General features: G+C 46.1%; 1 protein-coding gene across 6 annotated transcripts in view; it reads right to left on the reverse strand.

Moving 5' to 3' along the window:
- Positions 1 to 19963, reverse strand: part of THADA (THADA armadillo repeat containing) — a 334534-nt gene that overhangs the window by 22517 nt on the left and 292054 nt on the right. Inside the window, exon 38 of one of the 6 annotated variants that reach the window (XM_055539944.1) lies at positions 17407 to 18792. The exons of the other annotated variants lie outside the window; for them this stretch is intronic. Within the exon in view, the coding sequence (XP_055395919.1) occupies positions 18788 to 18792 (5 nt within the window). The 3' untranslated portion in view covers positions 17407 to 18787. Of the gene's footprint in view, positions 1 to 17406; positions 18793 to 19963 lie in introns of those variants that run through there. 6 annotated transcript variants of the gene reach the window in all.

The raw sequence follows: 19963 nt of genomic DNA on the forward strand, positions 1-19963 counted from the left end.
CCCCAATAACAAATGTTTGTCGAATAAATGACTAACCCGACAAACAATGACACAGGGTCCAAGGAGGGGGTTTCCAGACTGCTGTCCAGACCTGAATTCCAGCAATCCTGTTTCCCTCAGGGCTTGGGACTTGTTTTTTCCATCTTCCCACTGGTCTAAATCCCTGCTTCCTACCCTCTTTGGCCATCATTTCCCAGTTTCCCTTGGGATGTGCATTGGTTTTTTAGAAGGTTAGCAGACACTCAAAACAGAAAACTCCAAAATCTAAAACTGACCCAAGGAAAAAAAAAAAAAAAAGATCTGGCTTAGTCAATAAGTCTGGAAAATTCCGAGTTAAACAAAGGTTTTTGTTTTTAACAGACAGAGGTGGAGATGGGGGCAGGACGGGCAGCCTTTCTCCACTTTACTCATAAAACAGGTACCAGCCCAGAGTGGAGCACTGCATTCTTCCTTGCAGACGCACTAGGGGAAGGCAGGGGAGGTTCTTTTACACACACACACAAATATCCTGCCCTTTGTTCAAGGTGCCTATTTGCTCTGCACAGAGGCTACTGCAAACACAGAAAACGTTCATTGTTAAACCCGGCATGCTAAGTGGTTTTGCCTTCTGGCAAATCTCCAAACCATAATTATTAAGGGACTCCGAGCTGCTGAGGAATTCTTGGGTTACAGAGGCTTTGATCTGCCTTCTCTCCCCCACATGAATTTCCATGGGTATGGCTGACTTTCATTGTTGGTCCCTGGCAGTGGGGCTGCTTCGAAGGTAAGGACTGAACAGCGCTGCAAGGTGAGTGGGGTCCCTGGTGAGGAGGGCTCTGACTGAAGCCCTGCACAGCGGTAGCCAAGGGAACAGACAAGCTCTGTCCAAGTACTGGGTCGGAATGTGGTGGCCTCAAATCTTCTGTTTCCCCCATGCTCTGGGAGGTCCAGGTTCTTGGGCCTCCCTCAGGACCAGGCTTCCAGTTAGGGGAGGCTTTGTTAATTATTCCCATCAAAGTTGAGAGATCTGCCCCCAAAATCTTTGGATAGCTCCAGCAGTTTGGCAAGTGTTGATCCCAAACTCAGGTAGCTGCCTCCACTTGGTTACAAACTGTTAAACAGTCAAACTTCGGAAAGAGTCAAACTGCTCTCTAGTGAAACACAGGCGGAATGTCAAGGGGGACAGACCTATTCTTTCATGCTTTTTAAAATTCTCCCCTGCCTGAAAAGAGACATGGGAAAGAACATCCAGATGTTCATGATTCTATAAGAAAGAAGGAATGAAAAGACGCTTCCAAAATACAGCGGTAAGGCTCTCTGATTGAGTGCATGAAAAGGATCCTATAACAAACAAAATTTCTAGTTTTCCAGTATTAAATACATTTAGCATTTGGATCGAGGACAGAAATATTCACTTTTTGACATTTGTTTTTCTTCCTATTTTAATATAGCTATGAGATATGTGATCACCCCCATTTTACAGAAGACAAAACTGAGGCCAAGATAATAGTGCCAAGTAGTTCAGGACACAGGTGACTGATTCTCAGATCACTATTCTCTCACAAGTTGGCAATGCCCTTCAAAGGTGTCCTTCCCAGATGGGAAAGCCCTCTGTTGGTGGGTGAAGAATAGGGACGGAGAAACAAAGGTAGGGAGAGAATGAGGGAGAAGACAGAAATCAAGCTCCCCCAGGGAAGCAGCTAGAAATGAGACGATCTAACGCAGAGGGAGCTCAGAGAACTGCCCAGACTTCACCTGTGTTGGGGGCTGGGGGAAAGGAACTTCAGGGGCAGCATAGATTCTTTCTTCAAGTGTCAGCTCCCATTGGGAGAGGCAGAGTATAGAAGCAGAATGCCAGGGGGACCCTAATAATGAGTCCCAGCGTGCTCGTCACTGTCTGTTAGTGGCTGCTGCTCCCTGGGAAGGAGTCAGGTGATCCATTGCAAAGAGGAGAGAGGTGTCCCCTGCCCTGGGCAGCTGGGTCTAATCCCAAAAGGTCTGCTGTGGGGGAGGACAGGAGGCTTCTGAGCTTCCTTTCCCGCATGGGTCCATATAGTGGGGTCCCCTTTTGTCCCCCGACTTCTATCTATTCCCCTCTCTTCCTTCCTGTTGGCAGATGCCTTAGGAAGATGCAGATGAGCTCATGCCGGAAACGGGAGACCTTTCTTCCCACTCAAGGTGAAGGTCAGTGATTCACATAGCTAAAAATAAACTTAAGGCCACCTATCAATAAAAGGAAAATGAAACACACACAAAGTTCAATTCCCCTTGCTATTTAAATTACAGCAAGGAACATAAATCCTTATTTAGTCAAGTACAACCAACACTCAAATATGTAAACTTTAATTACATGTTCTGGACCAGTGAGAGTAAAATGAGGGAAAAGGAGGAGAGGTGAGGTAGGGGAAAGCCACAAACTAAAGGGGGGAAAGCCCAGGGGCAGGAAGTGAGGCCCAAGCTCAGAAGCAGGGAAGCGAGTGAGAGGAGGGAGGAGGCAGAGAAAGCAGAGTGCGGAGTAGGTTCTGGAATGAAGCGACAAGTGACTCTGGGCAATGCCTGTCCATGGGTAACTATCACCTACAACCCCTCCTGATCGCTACCCTTTATACTCAGGTCCCCTTCCTGGGATGGGGGAGCCACAAGAGTTCATGGGAGAAAACTTATTGAATTAAACAGAGGACGTCCAGTTGAATTTGAATTTTAGGTAAACAGTGAACATCTTTCCAGTGTACATATGTCCCAAATATTGCACGGGGCATCTTACACAAAAAAGCTATTTGTGGTTTATTTGAAAGTCAAATTTAACTGAGTGTCCTGTATTTTTGTTTGCTAAATTTGGCAATCCTATACTGGAGGTCAAACTATTCTTTGGACCAGAACTCAAAGACCCGGCCAATATGTACACTGAGGGTCGGGGGAAAAAAAATCAAGTGGAAGGTCACTTTTTGAAATGAGGAGTGAGGCAGCACAGAGATTTGCCAGGCAGGATGGTAGCCAGCAATTCAAAATGTCAATTCTCAAGTCGTCTCCTTCTTGAACGATTTCCTGCTGAGACCACGTCAGTGGCCCCCTCTCCCTGCCAAGAGTCAGAGAGGCTAAAAACTGTGCACAGAGGCACACTGGGCCTGTGGGTAACCTGGCCTGTGTGCGGCTTCCGTGAGATTCTGAAATTTCTGAGGTGGAGAGTGAGCTTGCGGAACACTGAGAGACAAGTAGAGCCAAAATAAAACTCAGTATATAATCTAGGGTGCTAAAAAACATTCACCTCAATCTTCATCACTATCATTTTCTGAGGGACATGACTGAGCCCAGGCCACCGTGCTCAGGGGAGGGGTAATGAAGCTGACCTCAACCGGAAGCTCCAGGTTCTCTGAGTGCTTGGTGAAGAGGACACAGCGGGCGAAACAGAAATAGTGGCCTCTCCTGTGGTCCACTGCTTCGTGGGACTTTGCTCCAAACTGCTCGATGCTGCACTGCAGTTCAGGCAGCACGTGCTCGGTTCCACCGTGGACCCTGTTTGCTCTGATGGAACACCCACCAGTTCTTGCAGTCATGCTCCTTGCCAGGTCCCGGGAGGCTCCAGAGACTGTAATTCATAATATATGGCTGTCTAGAGCTTCCCTGGTGGCTCAGTTGGTAAAGAATCCATCTTCAATGTGGGAGACCCTGGTTCAATCCCTGGGTTGGTAAGATCCCCTGGAGAAGGGTATAGCAACCCACTCCAGTACCCTTGCCTAGAGAATCCCATGGACAGAAGAGCCTGGTGGGTTACAGTCCACGGGGTTGCAAAGAGTCGGACATGACTGAGGGACTAAACCACTGCTACCTGGCCTTCTAGATATTAAAAAATTATGTATTTACATAAACTATTATTATTTGTAAGTGGGGTCATTCTACAAATTCTCTTATGCTATGTGCTTTTTTCAGGTAATGATATATCATGAATACCTTTGTGTATCAGTTCATATAGATTTACTATAGTATTTCATTCTTTTTAATTGTCTTGTGGTATGGAGATATATAATGTCACCCTGCTTATTTAACTTATATGCAGAGTACATCATGAGAAACGCTGGACTGGAAGAAACACAAGCTGGAATCAAGATTGCCAGGAGAAATATCAATAACCTCAGATATGCAGATGACACCACCCTTATGGCAGAAAGTGAAGAGGAACCAAAAAGCCTCTTGATGAAAGTGAAAGTGGAGAGTGAAAAAGTTGGCTTAAAGCTCAACATTCAGAAAACTAAGATCATGGCCTCCAGTCCCATCACTTCATGGCAAATAGATGGGGAAACAGTGGAAACAGTGTCAGACTTTATTTTCTTGGGCTCCAAAATCACTGCAGATGGTGACTGCAGCCATGAAATTAAAAGACACTTACTCCTTGGAAGGAAAGTTAGGACCAACCTAGATAGCATATTCAAAAGCAGAGACATTACTTTGCCAACAAAGGTCCATCTAGTCAAGGCTATGGTTTTTCCTGTGGTCATGTATGGTTGTGAGAGTTGGACTATAAAGAAAGCTGAGCACTGAAGAATTGATGCTTTTGAACTGTGGTGTTGGAGAAGACTCTTGAGAGTCCCTTGGACTGCAAGGAGACCCAACCAGTCCATCCTAAAGGAGACCAGTCCTGGGTATTCATTGGAAGGACTAATGATGAGGCTGAAACTCCAATACTTTGGCCACCTGATGTGAAGAGTTGACTCATTGGAAAAGACCCTGATGCCGGGAGGGATTGGGGGCAGGAGGAGAAGGGGACGACAGAGGATGAGATGGCTGGATGGCATCACTGACTTGATGCACATGAGTTTGGGTGAACTCCAGGAGTTGGTGATGGACAGGGAGGCCTGGCGTGCTGCGATTCATGTGGTCGCAAAGAGTCAGACATGACTGAGCGACTGAACTGAACTGAACTAAACTGAATGGCAGAAAGTGAAGAGGAACTAAAGGGCCTCTTGATGAGGGTGAAAGAGGAGAGTGAAAAAGCTGGCTTAAAACTCAACATTCAAAAAACTAAGATCATGGTATCTGGTCCTAATCACTTCATGGCAAGTAGATGGGGAAAAAGTGGAAGTAGAGACAGATGTTATTTTCTTGGGATCCAAAATCACTGAGGACAGTGACTGCAGCCATGAAATTAAAAGATGCTTGCTCCCTGAAAAGTAAAGCTATGACAAACCTAGACAGCATAATAAAAAGCAGAAACATCACTTTGCTGACAGAAGTCCATATAGTCAAAGCTATGGGTTTTTTCAGTAGTCATGTATGGATGTGCGAGTTGGACCATTAAGAAAGGCTGAGTGCTAAAGAATTGATGCTTTTGAACTGTGGTGCTGGAGAAGACTCTTGAGAGTCCCCTGAACTGCAAGGAGATCAAACCAGTTTATTCTAAAGGAAAGCAACCCTAAGTATTCATTGGAAGGACGGATGCTGAAGCTGAAGCTCCAATACTTTGGGCACCTGATACAAAGAGCCGACTCACTGGAGTCAGCCAGTGAGATTCACTGACTCATTGGAAAAGACCCTGATGCTGGGAAAGATTGAGGGCCAAAGGAGAAGAGGGAAGCACAGGATGAGATGGTTGAATTGCAATCAACGACTCAATGGACATGAATTAGATCAAACTCTGGGAGACAGTGAAGGACAGGGAAGCCTGGCGTGCGGCAGTCCACAGAGTCACAAAGAGTCGGACACGACTGAGCGACTGAACAACAATCCTTTGATGGATGTTTAGGTTGTTCCTTTGTTTCCTGCTTTTCTTTTAAACAAGAGAGAAAGGAATAAGTTCGTACATAAATCTTTGCACTTGTGCATATAGTTTCTACAGGATAAATTCCTAAGTGGAATCACTGGACCAACTGCTATATATACACAAACACAGACACACATACACATATATACATTAAAATTTCTGAAGATAATATTGAATTTCCTCTAAAAATGTACCAATTTAGTCTTCACCAGCTATGATCATGCCTGTTCCTCCATACCCTTAGCCATCCTGGGTTAAAGGCCATCTTTTTACCTTTGCCAGTAAGATATGGGGAAAATGCCAGGGCACTGTTTTCTAGTTGGCATGTCTTTATTATGTCAGGATGGCCATTTTTCCCATATGTGTACTGTTCATGGCTATTTTTTTTTCTTCCACAAAGTGCTAGGTTTAAATCGTTTGCCTCTTTTTCTATTATCTTCATTTATTGACTTTCAAAGAATTCGTTGTAGGCTATGGATAAAAATTTAATTGTCTAAAATAATGCAAAGTTGGACTTCCCTGGTAGTCCAGAGGTTAAGACTGTGTTTCCACTGCAGGGGACGTGAGTTTGATCCCTGGTCAGGGAATTAGGGTCCCACATGCTGTGAGTCGAGGTCAAAAAATTTAAAAAATAAAATAAGGCAAATAGTGTTTCTGCCTCAGAGGAGTTTTTAATTTTTTTTTTTTTTTGCTGTCATTGGCATAACTTATTTACAAGATGGTATACAAATATGCAAGTGGTGTTTTACTGTTGTGTTTTTATTTTAAATTTATAGTTTGCTTGCAACTTGGTCAGAATGTGGCCTACAAAGGTTCCTACTTCATGGAACTGAAATTTTCTTGATGACTCAAAATATAATCAACTTTTATAAATGTTATGTAGTGATTTGAAATGGATGCTTATTTTCTGTCCTCAGATTACTAAATTCAACATAACCCAGCTTTTAAATATGGCATTCAAATCCTTTATAACCTTATTCACATTTAATCTGCTTGACTTTATAAATTCTGAGGAAGGAAGGTTAAAGTATCTTACTTTGATTGTAATTCTAACAATTTTTTCCCCTAATATTTCTTATAGCGTGTCTTTTTTGAAGGGGATACATATTTTGATGCTATTTTGCCTGATATACGAAAGTTTATACCTGTTACATCTTCTTTGTATATTACATGTTTTATCACTATCCAGCGCATCCCTTTCTGACAACTTTCCTGTTGTTCAGTTGCTATGTCGTGTCCGGCTCTTTGCAACCGCATGGACTATAGCCCACCAGGTCCTTCTGTCCATGGGATTTCCCAGGCAAGAATACTGGAGTAGGTTGTCCTTTTCTTCTCCAGGGGATCTTCCTAACCCAGGAATCAAACACGTGGTCATACACTGCCAGGTGAATTCCTTAACAACTGAGCCACCTGGGAAGCACGACCATCTTCCTGGTTTTTGTCAAAATTTTAGTTTGTCTACTATTTCTTTTGCCACCTTTGCTTTTGTTAGGTTGCCATTTGCCTGGAATAGTTCTGTCCATCCCTTTATTTTCAACCATTCCATGGCATTTTTGGTGTATCTCTTGTGTCAAAGTGACACAGCTAGAGACACTCCCTTCTTCCTCAGTATGAGAACTCTAGGTAATACATCTAGGCCAAAAGAAAACACTTCTCGGCACACAGTGCAGCTAAGTGTGGCCATAGTATCAATGTGTGGCCAGTGAGAGGTCCACAGGCGTGCTCTATGGGACTTTGGGAGGGCTCCTGAAGAGGGAGAAGGCGCGAGCGCATTACTGCTCTTCATTCTTTCCTTTCTTCTCATCTGGAATGAGGACTGGGACGGCTGAGGCTCCCAGCAGCTACCTGGGACCAAGAAGTGACCTTGAGGATGGAAGTCACATGTCAGGAGAGGGAAGCAGGAAGACAGAGGAAGTCAGAGGGGGTCCCTCATGACTGAGAGCTGCCAATCAGCCTGGACAACGCCCTGGGGACCCCTTTAACCCAAGAGAGACAGGAACTTCCACTGTGTTCAAACCATGGTCGGTTTGGTTTTTCTGTTACATGGAGATAATCAGATTTCTAAAAATTACATCAGATGCTGCCTTTTTTTTGGGGGGGGGGACTCAATCTAAGAGTAACTGTCTTTTTTTATTTAATGATTTGAGTCTTAATTCTTATTTCAGTTATATTAGCAGTTATGTTAAAAACGCTTAACAAACACATCTGGACATTTGTTTTCAAGAAAAACCCTTTCAGGTTTTATAGCTCTGAGTATGGTCTCTTGACCCACATCAACATCCCCCATGAATCCATGAAATAATGTGGAATCCTAGACCTACTGTATCAAAAACTAATTTTCACAAGATCCTCAGAGGTCATCTGTGTACACAGTGAAGTGTGAAAACCACTGCTTTAGAGGGCACTGGTGCCTCCTCCCCTCTTCTGGATACTGTTCATCATCGTCTCAATTTCCTACTTAGAACCTGGGAATTCATTAGCAGGGCATTCCTGGCCTTGGAAGATCTTGCCCTCACCTTTCCAGTTCTGGTCCTTCCTCTCCCACCCTACTCACACTTTCATGCTGGACCACATATAGTCCCCTAATGTGTCATGGCACTCCCTGGGGACATACAGAGTTCTCATCTGGAGCCCACCTAACAGCCACTGCCCTTCTTCCTTGCTAACAGAAATTCAACTCTGTTATGGGAGGTGATGCATACAGCTCTAGGTGATGTATGTAGCCCCATCTCATTCTCCTTTGCATGATTCTTCCTCTCTTGGCCTACCTGGGTAGCTGAGATGGCCATGTTCCCAGATCTAGTCAGGGAGATATGCAGAGATATCTACTAGGGGTAGGGGGTTGGGAACATTTTTTTCTTCCTGATAAAGAACCTTGTGATAAGCAAACTGTATGTTTTTGCTCCTTCCTTCCTACCTAGAATGTTGAGCAGCTATCTGGAGATTCAAACACTATCCTGTAACCGTGACAACCAGCACGAGGTCAAAAGTCAACCTGCTGAGGATCTCAAAGCAGAAAGACAGGAAGAGCTGGATCCTGGTGTGGGAGTTGGTTTCTTTGACCCATTTCTCTTTTCTCTCTTCCTCCTTTCCTCTTTTCTCTTCCCATTGGCTCCAAATTCACTCTCCCTTCACCTCTCCTTTAGCTGTTATAACATGGAAGTGAAGTATATTCTAGCTCATTAGCTATATTATACTGGATTGCCTATTTGTAATTTATCGGTTCAGTTCAGTTCAGTCGCTCAGTTGTGTCCGACTCTGCGACCCCATGAATCGCAGCACGCCAGGCCTCCCTGTCCATCACCAACTCCTGGAGTTCACTCAGACTCACGTCCATCGAGTCAGTGATGCCATCCAGCCATCTCATCCTCTGTCGTCCCCTTCTCCTCCTGCCCCCAATCCCTCCCACCATCACAGTCTTTTCCAATAAGTCAACTCTTCACATGAGGTGGCCAAAGTACTGGAGTTTCAGCTTTAGCATCATTCCTTCCAAAGAAATCCCAGGGCTGATCTCCTTCAGAATGGACTGGTTGGATCACCTTGCAGTCCAAGGGACTCTCAAGAGTCTTCTCCAACACCACAGTTCAAAAGCATCAATTCTTCAGTGCTCAGCTTTCTTTATAGTCCAACTCTCACAACCATACATGACCACAGGAAAAACCATAGCCTTGACTAGATGGACCTTTGTTGGCAAAGTAATGTCTCTGCTTTTGAATATGCTATCTAGGTTGGTCCTAACTTTCCTTCCAAGGAGTAAGCGTCTTTTAATTTCATGGCTGCAGTCACCATCTGTAGTGATTTTGGAGCCCAAGAAAATAAAGTCTGACACTGTTTCCACTGTTTCCCCATCTATTTGCCATGAAGTGATGGGACTGGAGGCCATGATCTTAGTTTTCTGAATGTTGAGCTTTAAGCCAACTTTTTCACTCTCCACTTTCACTTTCATCAAGAGGCTTTTTGGTTCCTCTTCACTTTCTGCCATAAGGGTGGTGTCATCTGCATATCTGAGGTTATTGATATTTCTCCTGGCAATCTTGATTCTAGCTTGTGTTTCTTCCAGTCCAGCATTTCTCATGATGTACTCTGCATATAAGTTAAATAAGCAGGGTGACAATATACAGCCTTGACATACTCCTTTTCCTATTTGGAACCAGTCTGTTGTTCCATGTCCAGTTCTAACTGTTGCTTCCTGACCTGCATATAGGTTTCTCAAGAGACAGGTCAGGTGGTCTGGTATTCCCATGTCTTTCAGAATTTTCCACAGTTTATTGTGATCCACACAGTCAAAGGCTTTGGCATAGTCAATGAAGCAGAAATAGATGTTTTTCTGGAACTCTCTTGCTTTTTCCATGATCCAGCGGATGTTGGCAATTTGATCTCTGGTTCCTCTGCCTTTTCTAAAACCAGCTTGAACATTAGGAAATTCATGGTTCACGTATTGCTGAAGCCTGGCTTGGAGAATTTTGAGCATTACTTTACTAGTGTGTGAGATGAGTGCAATTGTGTGGTGGTTTGAGCATTCTTTGGCATTGCCTTTCTTTGGGATTGGAATGAAAACTGACCTTTTCCAGTCCTGTGGCCACCGCTGAGTTTTCCAAATGTGCTGGCATATTGAGTGCAGCACTTTCACAGCATCATCTTTCAGGATTTGGAATAGCTTAACTGGAATTCCATCACCTCCACTAGCTTTGTTCCTAGTGATGCTTTCTAAGGCCCACTTGACTTCACATTCCAGGATGTCTGGCTCTAGGTGAGTGATCACACCATCCTGATTATCTGGGTCGTGAAGATCTTTTTTGTACAGTTCTTCTGTGTATTCTTGCTACCTCTTTTTAATATTTTCTGCTTCTGTTAGATCCATATCATTTCTCTCCTTTATCGAGCCCATTTTTGCATGAAATGTTCCCTTGGTATCTCTGATTTTCTTGAAGAGATCTCTAGTCCTTCCCATTCTGTTGTTTTCCTCTATTTCTTTGCATTGATCCCTGAGGAAGGCTTTATTATCTCTTCTTACTATTCTTTGGAACTCTGCATTCAGATGTTTATATCTTTCCTTTTCTCCTTTGCTTTTCGCTTCTCTTCTTTTCACAGCTATTTGTAAGGCCTCCCCAGACAGCCATTTTGCTTTTTTGCATTTCTTTCCCATGGGGATGGTCTTCATCCCTGTCTCCTGTACAATGTCACAAACCTCAGTCCATAGTTCATCAGGCACTCTATCTATCAGATCTAGGCCCTTAAATCTATTTCTTACTTCCACTGTATAATCATAAGGAATTTTATTTAGGTCATATGTGAATGGTCTAGTGGTTTTCCCCGCTTTCTTCAATGTAAGTCTGAATTTGGCAATAAGGAATTCATGATCTGAGCCACAGTCAGCTCCTGGTCTTGTTTTTGTTGACTGTATAGAGCTTCTCCATCTTTGGCTGCAAAGAATATAATCAATCTGATTTCGGTGTTGACCATCTGGTGATGTCCATGTGTAGATTCTTCTCTTGTGTTGTTGGAAGAGGGTGTTTGCTTTTCATTATATTACCTGTTTCTCCAAACCATCACTCTAAAGTAAGACCAATAGTTTTTCTGCTCTCTGAGAAGCCGAAATTATTTTTCCCCATGGGTCAGAGCCAGCCCACTCTCATTTAGATACACCTAAGCCTGCTCTCCCACCCCCTGTCCTCCTCCATACCCAGGTGGCTGGCCTTGGTTCTAGCAGGCTGTGTCACAGGGTACCTTGGCTATTGGGACTGATTAAAAAAAAAAAAAAATCCTGTGGTTTCTGGGGAGTAGATGTAAACTGGAGTGAAAAGAAATTAACGTTTGAAATTCAGTGAACTTTTCCCTGCCCCTGACATGTGAATAATGACTTGCTGATAGAAGCGGCTTTTTCAAAGATGAAAAACAATCTAAGATTTATGGACAAGTCTGTTCAAAAAGACCCAGCATTGCTTGGAGCCAAGGTAGAAACAATGTCAGGAGATTCCTAGATGTTTTCTGGTTGGAGGAAGGACAGGGTAGGGAGGAGTTTGGGGGAAAAGATGGCAAGAAGATGGAGGGAGGGGTTGGAACTGGCAGAATAGAACACAAGATGGTTGGCACTTGGGATGATTTCTTGTGCCCAGTCTCTGAATTCTAGAATGACATGAACTGACAACCATTTCTGGCTAATGGCAGTGAGACACAAACGAAGCTGCTTTTTCTTATTGTCTTTACCTAAGTGTCCTGAGGCTCACACCTCCTGCATGGATGGTGAGGAAGATGGGGGCCAGAAAAATTGTCCACATTAAGATAAATGAATCTTTTGTCTGAAACTGGAACTTCTGCTTTTAAGGGTTCTGCCCCGTTGTTGTGCATTTCGTTGTTGTTCAGTCGCTCAGTCGTGTCCGACTGTGATCCCATGGACAGCAGCACGTCAGGCTTCCCTGTCCTTCACTATTTTCCAGAGTTTGCTCAAACTAATGTCCACTGAATTGGTGATGCAATTCAACCATCTCATCCTGTGCTTCCCTCTTCTACTTTGGCCTTCAATCTTTCCCAGCATCAGGGTCTTTTCCAGTGAGTCAGATCTTCTCATCAGGTGGCCAAAGTATTGCAGCTTCAGCTTCAGCATCCATCCTTCCAATGAATACTCAGGGTTGATTTCCTTTAGGATAGACTGGTTTGATTTTCTTGCTACCCAAGGGCATTTGGGGAGCCACTAGAAAAATATACCTGCCAATTTCTCAGAGTCAAATGTAAAATTCTTGGTCAGAATTCTGCTCATGGTAGAACCAATGTCTTACAGCAACTTCTGTCCCCTGTTCCTCCCTGAAAGGCCAGGGCTAGGGGAGGAGCCCTGTGGGAGCAACTCTGGCACCATGCGTCTGGAGAGCCTCCTGGGTCTTGTGGGTGCAGAGCCAACATTTCTGAGTGTATATTTTATAACCACAGCTTCAAAGTATAAAAATAGAGTGTGAAAAATAAGAACAGGGCTCACAATCAGAGCCTCAGTCACCCTGCTGGTTAGAGAGGTTAGAGGAATAATAAAATTAGAGTAACCCAACTGAAAACTTGAAGAGCACTCACGTGCCTTTGCAAGGAAAGTTCCTGGACCAGACTTCTGCATGGCCTTTCCTAAGTGCTTAAGGCAGTTCAGCTCCCACTTAAAGTCTGTTATCACTCCTGTCTTCCCAGGGAGTTATTTATGAAGGAAGGTTCCCCAGCCAGCCTGCCAAGCCAGGCATCTTGAACCGGGATGGCCAAGGTAGGAAAAGCCGAATGAAAAGCCCACAAAGGCTGTGAGGGTCATGGGTGGAGCTGGCGCTCAATGCTGCTTCTTCAAACTCACCCAAGCTGTAACTCAAAACCTGAAAACAACCTGAATCCTTTTCCAAATACAAACCGAATCTTTTACGTCACGTTCCATATATTTTCCTAACTCCATTCCCCAGCCCAGCCCTGCTTCACAGCAGAAACCAATTTGCTGAACACAGTAGGTTCTGGGAGTTTTCCTCCTCGAAGCTTTCATTTGGAACAGATTAAGGAGGAGGAGAGGGTAAGAATCTGACTTTTTTTTCTTATGCTTTTGAAAGAAAAGTAACACACTGGTGACTTTGAAGCAGAACCACTATGTTCTATGACTGGCTTTGAAACAGATCAGGAAAATTTCATTTTCTAGTGTAACGAGACAGGATGGATTGGGGAGCCCCTGACAATCCATCCTAATCTAAAGACCCAGCTTTGTTTGGATCACTGGGAACCCCTGGACTTGTCATGAGGCTGGGAAGGGGACTCTGACCCACGGGGAGCTGCCCACCTCCAATCTTGTGTGTTCATTTCTCTCTCAAAAATACCCCCAAAAAACTAAAACATGCGTCAGGACAATATGTCAGCCTGACATGAGTGACTCGAGAAGTTTACCCATTTTTGCTCTGATGAAGGCTCCTGACCTTAAGAAGTTTATGGTGTGGGTAGGATCATAACCAAGAAACAATGGAAGACCTTAGCAGTGTGAGTCTGACAAAAGGAAAGAGAATACAAATGCCTGGAAGGTTTTGTGGGAAAGAAGGACCTGGAGCTGGGCCTTACAGAACCATTACCATTTATGTTGGTAGATAAGGGCATACAACACACTCCAGTATTCTTGCCTGGAGAGTCCCATGGACCGCGGAGCCTAGAGGGCTATAGTCCATGGGTCGCAAAGAGTCAGACATGACTGGCAATTAAACAACAAAATGAGGACATACCAGGCACAAGGTCAATATGGGCAAAAGCACAGAGGGAATGGGTAAGATATATGTAAAGAGATGACCCTGGGACTCTCTCCCCTACTCCCCACTCTTGGGTCTCTTCTAAGTGTGGTTTCCCCATTAAAGAGATACTTTTCCAGTAAATTCTAGCTACGGGTATTGCCACTGCAAGGCTTGTAATCTTGCCTCCTAATAAAGTCTGTTCGCAATTTGAGTGATGTGTGTTCCTAAGAAACGCAACAGAGATAAGCAATTAAACTTATCAAGGCAGTGAGAAATTGTAGATTAAAATCTTATTGTGGATTATTGATTAACCTCCTTTTCTTACAAAATTAGCCATATGAGCTGCTAAAAAAAATAATTTGGATGCAAATACAGGGAAACCCTGTTGATTTTAAGTAAATAACACCTGAGAGGGTAAACTCCCAATAGCTTAAGGCCAGAGGCTGTATCTTAATTATGTCTGTGTCCCTGGCGATTAGCAAGTGGCCAGAACTTTCCAGGAACTCAGTAATTAGTATCTGTATGAAAACAAGAAGATGGGAAATGGCGAGACGTGATGGTCCCATCTCTCCAGATCAATTTCCCCTCCGTACATAGGAACAGGCTTTCTAGCTGCATAGGCGTCATATTTCCGAGCCTCTTATGCCGAGCCGTGTAGCACACGGCCAAGTCCTGGCTGATGGGGTGCCACTGGAAGGGGTGTATGCGACTCCCTTTCTCCCGCTCACTGCATGGTGGATGTGGCGGTGGGAGCCGGAACTGCTGTCTTGGACCACGAGAGGGACAGTTGAGACTGAGACTGGGAGGGCACCAAGAAGGGGAGTGTGGGTCCCTGATGACGGTGGAGCCTCAGCCGTCCACCAGCCTTTCTGTGAGAAGGGAGGGACACGCCACTCATTCATTTAGGTGGCTTTTCACTTGGGTCTGTTACAGGTGCCAAATCTAGACATCAGCTGTCTCCAGTCTGAAACCCCAAGAAAATACCTTAGAAAGTCCATTTTAAGATGGGCCCCAAACTAAGATCTTTAACTGTGTTCCTGTAACTGGGGCACTTCACCTGAAGGTGGGGGGAGGGTAGAGAGGGAAATAGAGAGAGAGACGAAGAGACAGAGGAGGTGAGTTGCCGGCAAGGCCGACCTTTGTCTCTGATCCTCACCTGATGCTTTCGCCCTCACTCCTGTGCATAAGCCTCACGAGAAATCGCTTTGGAAAAGCTGGATTACTGCAATACAGTGAGGAGTTCCTCATTTAGATGATGGTGGGAACACTTCCTCCTTCCTCAGTTCTGATACATCAGAAAACTGGCCAGACCATAATCTCCTAAAATCCTGCTCTCCTCAGAACTCCTCTTGATACACTTACCTCCTAACTGCTGCTGTGTATGGTCTACAAAGAGCCATCCTGAGGGCATATGGATTTATAACCCACCAACCCATTCATGATCTAAAGGTACACACACACACACACACACACACACACCCCTTTCCTGTGCACACAGATAAAAACACTCCTGGAGATGCCCTGTCATTACCAGAGCCACCTCCCGTTTTGTTCTGTCTACAGCTCCTGCTCCATGGGTTCCTAAAGTCAAAAAAGAGCAGCAGGGTCACGGAAGACCAGGCTACCGCTCTGAGAGACTTGAGAACACGGCTCGAGGGTTTCGTAGGCAGGATGAGGGCCTTACAAGTCTCTGACAGGATGCTGAGGAATGAGGGGCTAGTGTGGCAGCCAGACGTGACTTTTCAGGCAATAGCTATGTTATAACAGTTTGCGTTAGACCATCCTTTGGTTGCTGGGACCAGAAGAAGATGTTCTCTGGCAAGTCTGTCGGTGAGAGTACTCGGTGGGGCTGGGAAGAACACGGGTCAGTGCCCACCACAGTGGAAGAGACTTCCACTCTCTGAGAGTGGGAGTCAGGCCTGAAGCTGGGGTGGAGGCTGGGGGTGCTGCTGGCCCCAGTCGTCCTAAGCAGCCCAGGGGTAAATGGAGATGGGGGCCATCTCTGGTCATCCCTGACAGAGAAGGGATCCCAACTCATGAAACTGGCTTAGGTTTCAAAAGGGAAGACTGCACACACGGGTGCATACGAGACCCTTACATCCTGATGTGGCCTCTCGGGGGAACGTGGCGGGCCCTGAGGTCGGGAACGGAAGCGCAGAAGAGGAGAGTTGAGGCCAAGAGCAGGAGAATGAGGATCACAGGGCACTGGGCTCGCCCTGACAAAGAGGGAAGATGAAACCCACACCAGCACCATATGGCCTGAGCCCCAGACTGTGGGTTCATCATTACCCGTGGGGCCGACACCTTGTGCCCCGGGAGCTTTCATGAGCAGCAATAGGGGAGGCAAAATGATGCAAAAATGACTGTCATTTCCTCTAGAGGAGCCGGTTGTTGTCCCTCTGAGGCTTAGTCAGTGGGAGGCCATGGAAACAATCCCATCACCCTAGCAACTAGGTGGAGGCAGGGTACCCCGCGGCGGTGGTAACCTGCTCTGATTTAAGACCAGAGCATTAGTCTGCGTCTGCTTCTGCACATCAGTGGGGGCGGCTGCCAGTGACACATTCAGTGAGACGCAGGTGAACGTCAGGAGCCCAGGCTTCCTGGGACGGCGACTGATGGGAAGGACATTTGGTACATGTTAACTGGGGCTCTGCTGGGTCAGTCCACCGAACCTGGGGTGGGTGTGTGGGGCTCCTGTCTTGATCACACATGATAGTCTTGAAGGAATAAATGGGAAAATACAGAACTAATTCCTGCTCAGCTACTCCGCTTCAACAGCCATTTCCCCTTGCCCTCTGCCCAGGCAATGCCAGGGTCTGCTTGGGAGTTAGCATCACAATTCCTAACTTGTTGTTTCCTTCCCTGGAACCTACTGAGAATATAGATGGACATCCAGATGGCCCTGGGAGAAGGCCCAGGAGGGAGCAAGGCCGTGGAATCTCAGGGCTGACGGCAGGGTGTGGTTTTATTGCTGGGAGATGCCTGGTTTCATAGAACACTCTGTTCTTCCACCCCTATGATGCTGGAGTTCCTCCAAGCTCTCTCTTCCAGGGAACCTTCCATTTCCTCTGCCTTATGCGACAGCATCCACCTTACCCTCGATGGGTTCTCTCTGACCCAGAAGTCTGGATTATTCTCAGTGGGCACCTGACATTTCTGTCACTTCGTTTCTATAAATTGATAACAGCTTGGGGAGCAGTGGAGAGAAGCACTTTTCTGTGTCTCGGGGGTCTGTGTTTTAGGCCTCATTTCCTTACTAATTATGTGACACTGGGGAAATCACTTATTTACCTGGGCTTCCATTTCCCCAACTGTAAAGTAGAGGCTCTAAAACCCCCAGATCGGGTTATTCCTTTTCTCTAGGAAGGACAGGAAAATAGGGGCACACTCAGCATTCACAGAGGACCTCCTGCCACGTCTGGCTGCAACTGCCCCGGCCGCCACAACTTCTGTTCCCTTTTCTAGGATAAATTCTGTGTGTCTGAAGTCTTGGGGCTCCAATCCATTTTCCTGGTTATGATTCCAGTGTCGTCTTCTTTAAACACAGCACTGCGTTTAGAAGACTCTCAATGTCTACTTTCTATTAACTCCTAGGTTCCAAACCCAGAGGCTCGGCTTAGACTCCTTTTCCTGTCTTAGAAGAAGTGTTGAGTGCAAAGCCTTTGTCACCACAGAAGTGAAAAGCCTTTGTCACCACAGGATCCTGAACTCCAACTTGAAACTTGGCCAATTCCAACTTGAAACTTATCTCCCACAAGACCCGGGGTCCATTACTTCAATTCTCTGAATTTCAGAGAAATTTCAGAGAAATTCAGAAGATAGTAAAATGGAGAAGAGAGTGAAGTATTTCGCAGAGTGACTGTGAAGATCACAAAAGGTAAAATGAAGCAGGAGCCTCCAGAGGGAAATGTTCTCCTCCCCTGCTGGCCCACCCTGCCCTGGCCTACACACCCAGACCAGGGCCCCAGGAAGAAGGGGCCTCATTCTCAGAGCTGCAGCCACCAATGTTTGCCTTCCAGATGGATTCATTTGGCATGGGTCCCAGCCCACTGACCATAGCCTGATGATCAACTGAAAGGTGTTCCCTGGCTGGGCACTTCCCAGGGCCAGCCCCATGCTTGACCCAGGGGCCCCCACAGATGAAACCCTTGCTCAAGTAAAGGACAGGATGGAATGGGAGGGAGAGGGGGAATTCATCCAGGACCTGCCACTGCAGAAAAGGTGGGTCTAACTGTGGCTGAGTTAACCCGCCCTAACAAGGACCCTGGAGAATCCCAGGGATGGGGGAGCCTGGTGGGCTGCCATCTATGGGGTCACACAGAGTCGGACATGACTGAAGCGACTTAGCAGCAGCAGCAGCAACAAGGACCCACCATCTCAGGGCAACTCCACAGCCGAGCATCCACACAGCTCTACCTCTTCTACCTTAAGTCGTTTCTAAAAACACACTAATCTCTATTGGGTTTAACTACTGTTATTATACATCCCTCCATTCCATTGATCATCAAGAGTGATTTTTGTTGAGCATCTATTATGTACCAGGTTCTGGGAATACAGTAACAAGCAAAGCAAGCAAAAATCCTAAATCCCTGGAATTTTTATTCTGGTGCATGCATGTTAAGTCGCTTCATGTCCCACTCTTTGAGATTCTATGGACTGTAGCCCACCAGGCTCCTCTGTCCATGGGATTCTCCAGGCAAAAATATTAGAGTGGGTTGCCCTGTCCTCCTTCAGGGGATTTTCCCGATCCGGGGATCGAACTCCCATCTCTTACGTCTCCTGCGTTGGCAGGTGGGTTCTTTACCACTAGTGCCACCTGGGAAGCCCTTTATTCTGGTGGAGAGAGACAAATAACAAGGTAAGTAAACAGTAAAATAGTAAGACGGTCCAAGAACCATGCAGAGAATAAAATCAGCAGGGTGAAGTATCAGCAAATGACTGAATGGTAAGTGTAAACTGGGTGGGGTGGTCAAGGCATCTCTGCAGGCATGACACTGAAGCTGAGATTGACAAGACAAGGAGTCAGCTGTGTGGGACCAGAGGAGACCGTTCCAAGCAGTGGGCTCAGCTAGTGCAAAGGCCCTGAGGCTTCATGAGTCACAGGACCCCCACAGGAGGCCAGGGTGCTGGAGCTGAGAGAGAGGGAGAGGGCCTAGCAGGGGATGAGGCTGGAAAGAGAGGCAGGGGTGAGGTTGGGGAGGGCTTTGTCTGTTACTTCAGGAGTGGGGTTCCATTCCGAAAAGGTTACTTCAGGAGTGCGGTTCCATTCCGAAAAGGAAGGGAAGGTCTGAGGACGGGGCAACCTCCTCCGATCTGTTCCCTAAGAAGGGCCCTTCAACAACATCAGGGACTGTGGGCTGCCGGCAGACGAGAAGACGAGAACAGAGGCAGGAAGGCCAGGCTGGAAGTTTCCGCCAATGTCCAGGTGAGAGATCCTGGTAGCTTGAACTGGCACGTGAAACAAACCTTGTGGACAGGCACTTTGCAAATATTTGTTGGATGAATATGCATGATGTCACCACTTCTGGCCTCATACTTAAATAGTAAAAGAAAAACCTGTGGTTTATCTCTGTAGGAGTAAGAGGAGGAGTGAGAAAACAATTCAGAACTTAAAAATACGCACAAGGAATGAGCGAGGCAAGTAAGTTTAGCTTGTCCCCAGGGGCATTTAGGTCAGGCTTCGAGGCAGTTATGAGGGGAATTCTAGCGTGGTGGTCACTGTTCTCGAGAAACAGGGATTTGGTACCTGCGTGTGACATGACACTCATGGGGGCTTAAAGGTGCAAAGTGGAGGCTGGGGCCAGTCTCGGGGGCCTCCGAACAGAAGAGACACTTTGGAGACAGTGTATCTGAGTAGAAGAGGAAAGAAGCTGTTGGAAGGCCGAGGCAGGAGGGAGGCCAGACCCAGAGGACCGAACCCTGAGAACCTGCAGGAACCAGGAACAGAGCAGGGCCTTCCGCCGGGCACATGGCCGGTGGGAGGCTCTGGAAGTTCCAGGATGGA

This window comes from Bubalus kerabau, chromosome 11 (genome assembly GCF_029407905.1).
Source record: "Bubalus kerabau isolate K-KA32 ecotype Philippines breed swamp buffalo chromosome 11, PCC_UOA_SB_1v2, whole genome shotgun sequence".
NCBI classification, from domain to species: domain Eukaryota; kingdom Metazoa; phylum Chordata; class Mammalia; order Artiodactyla; family Bovidae; genus Bubalus; species Bubalus kerabau.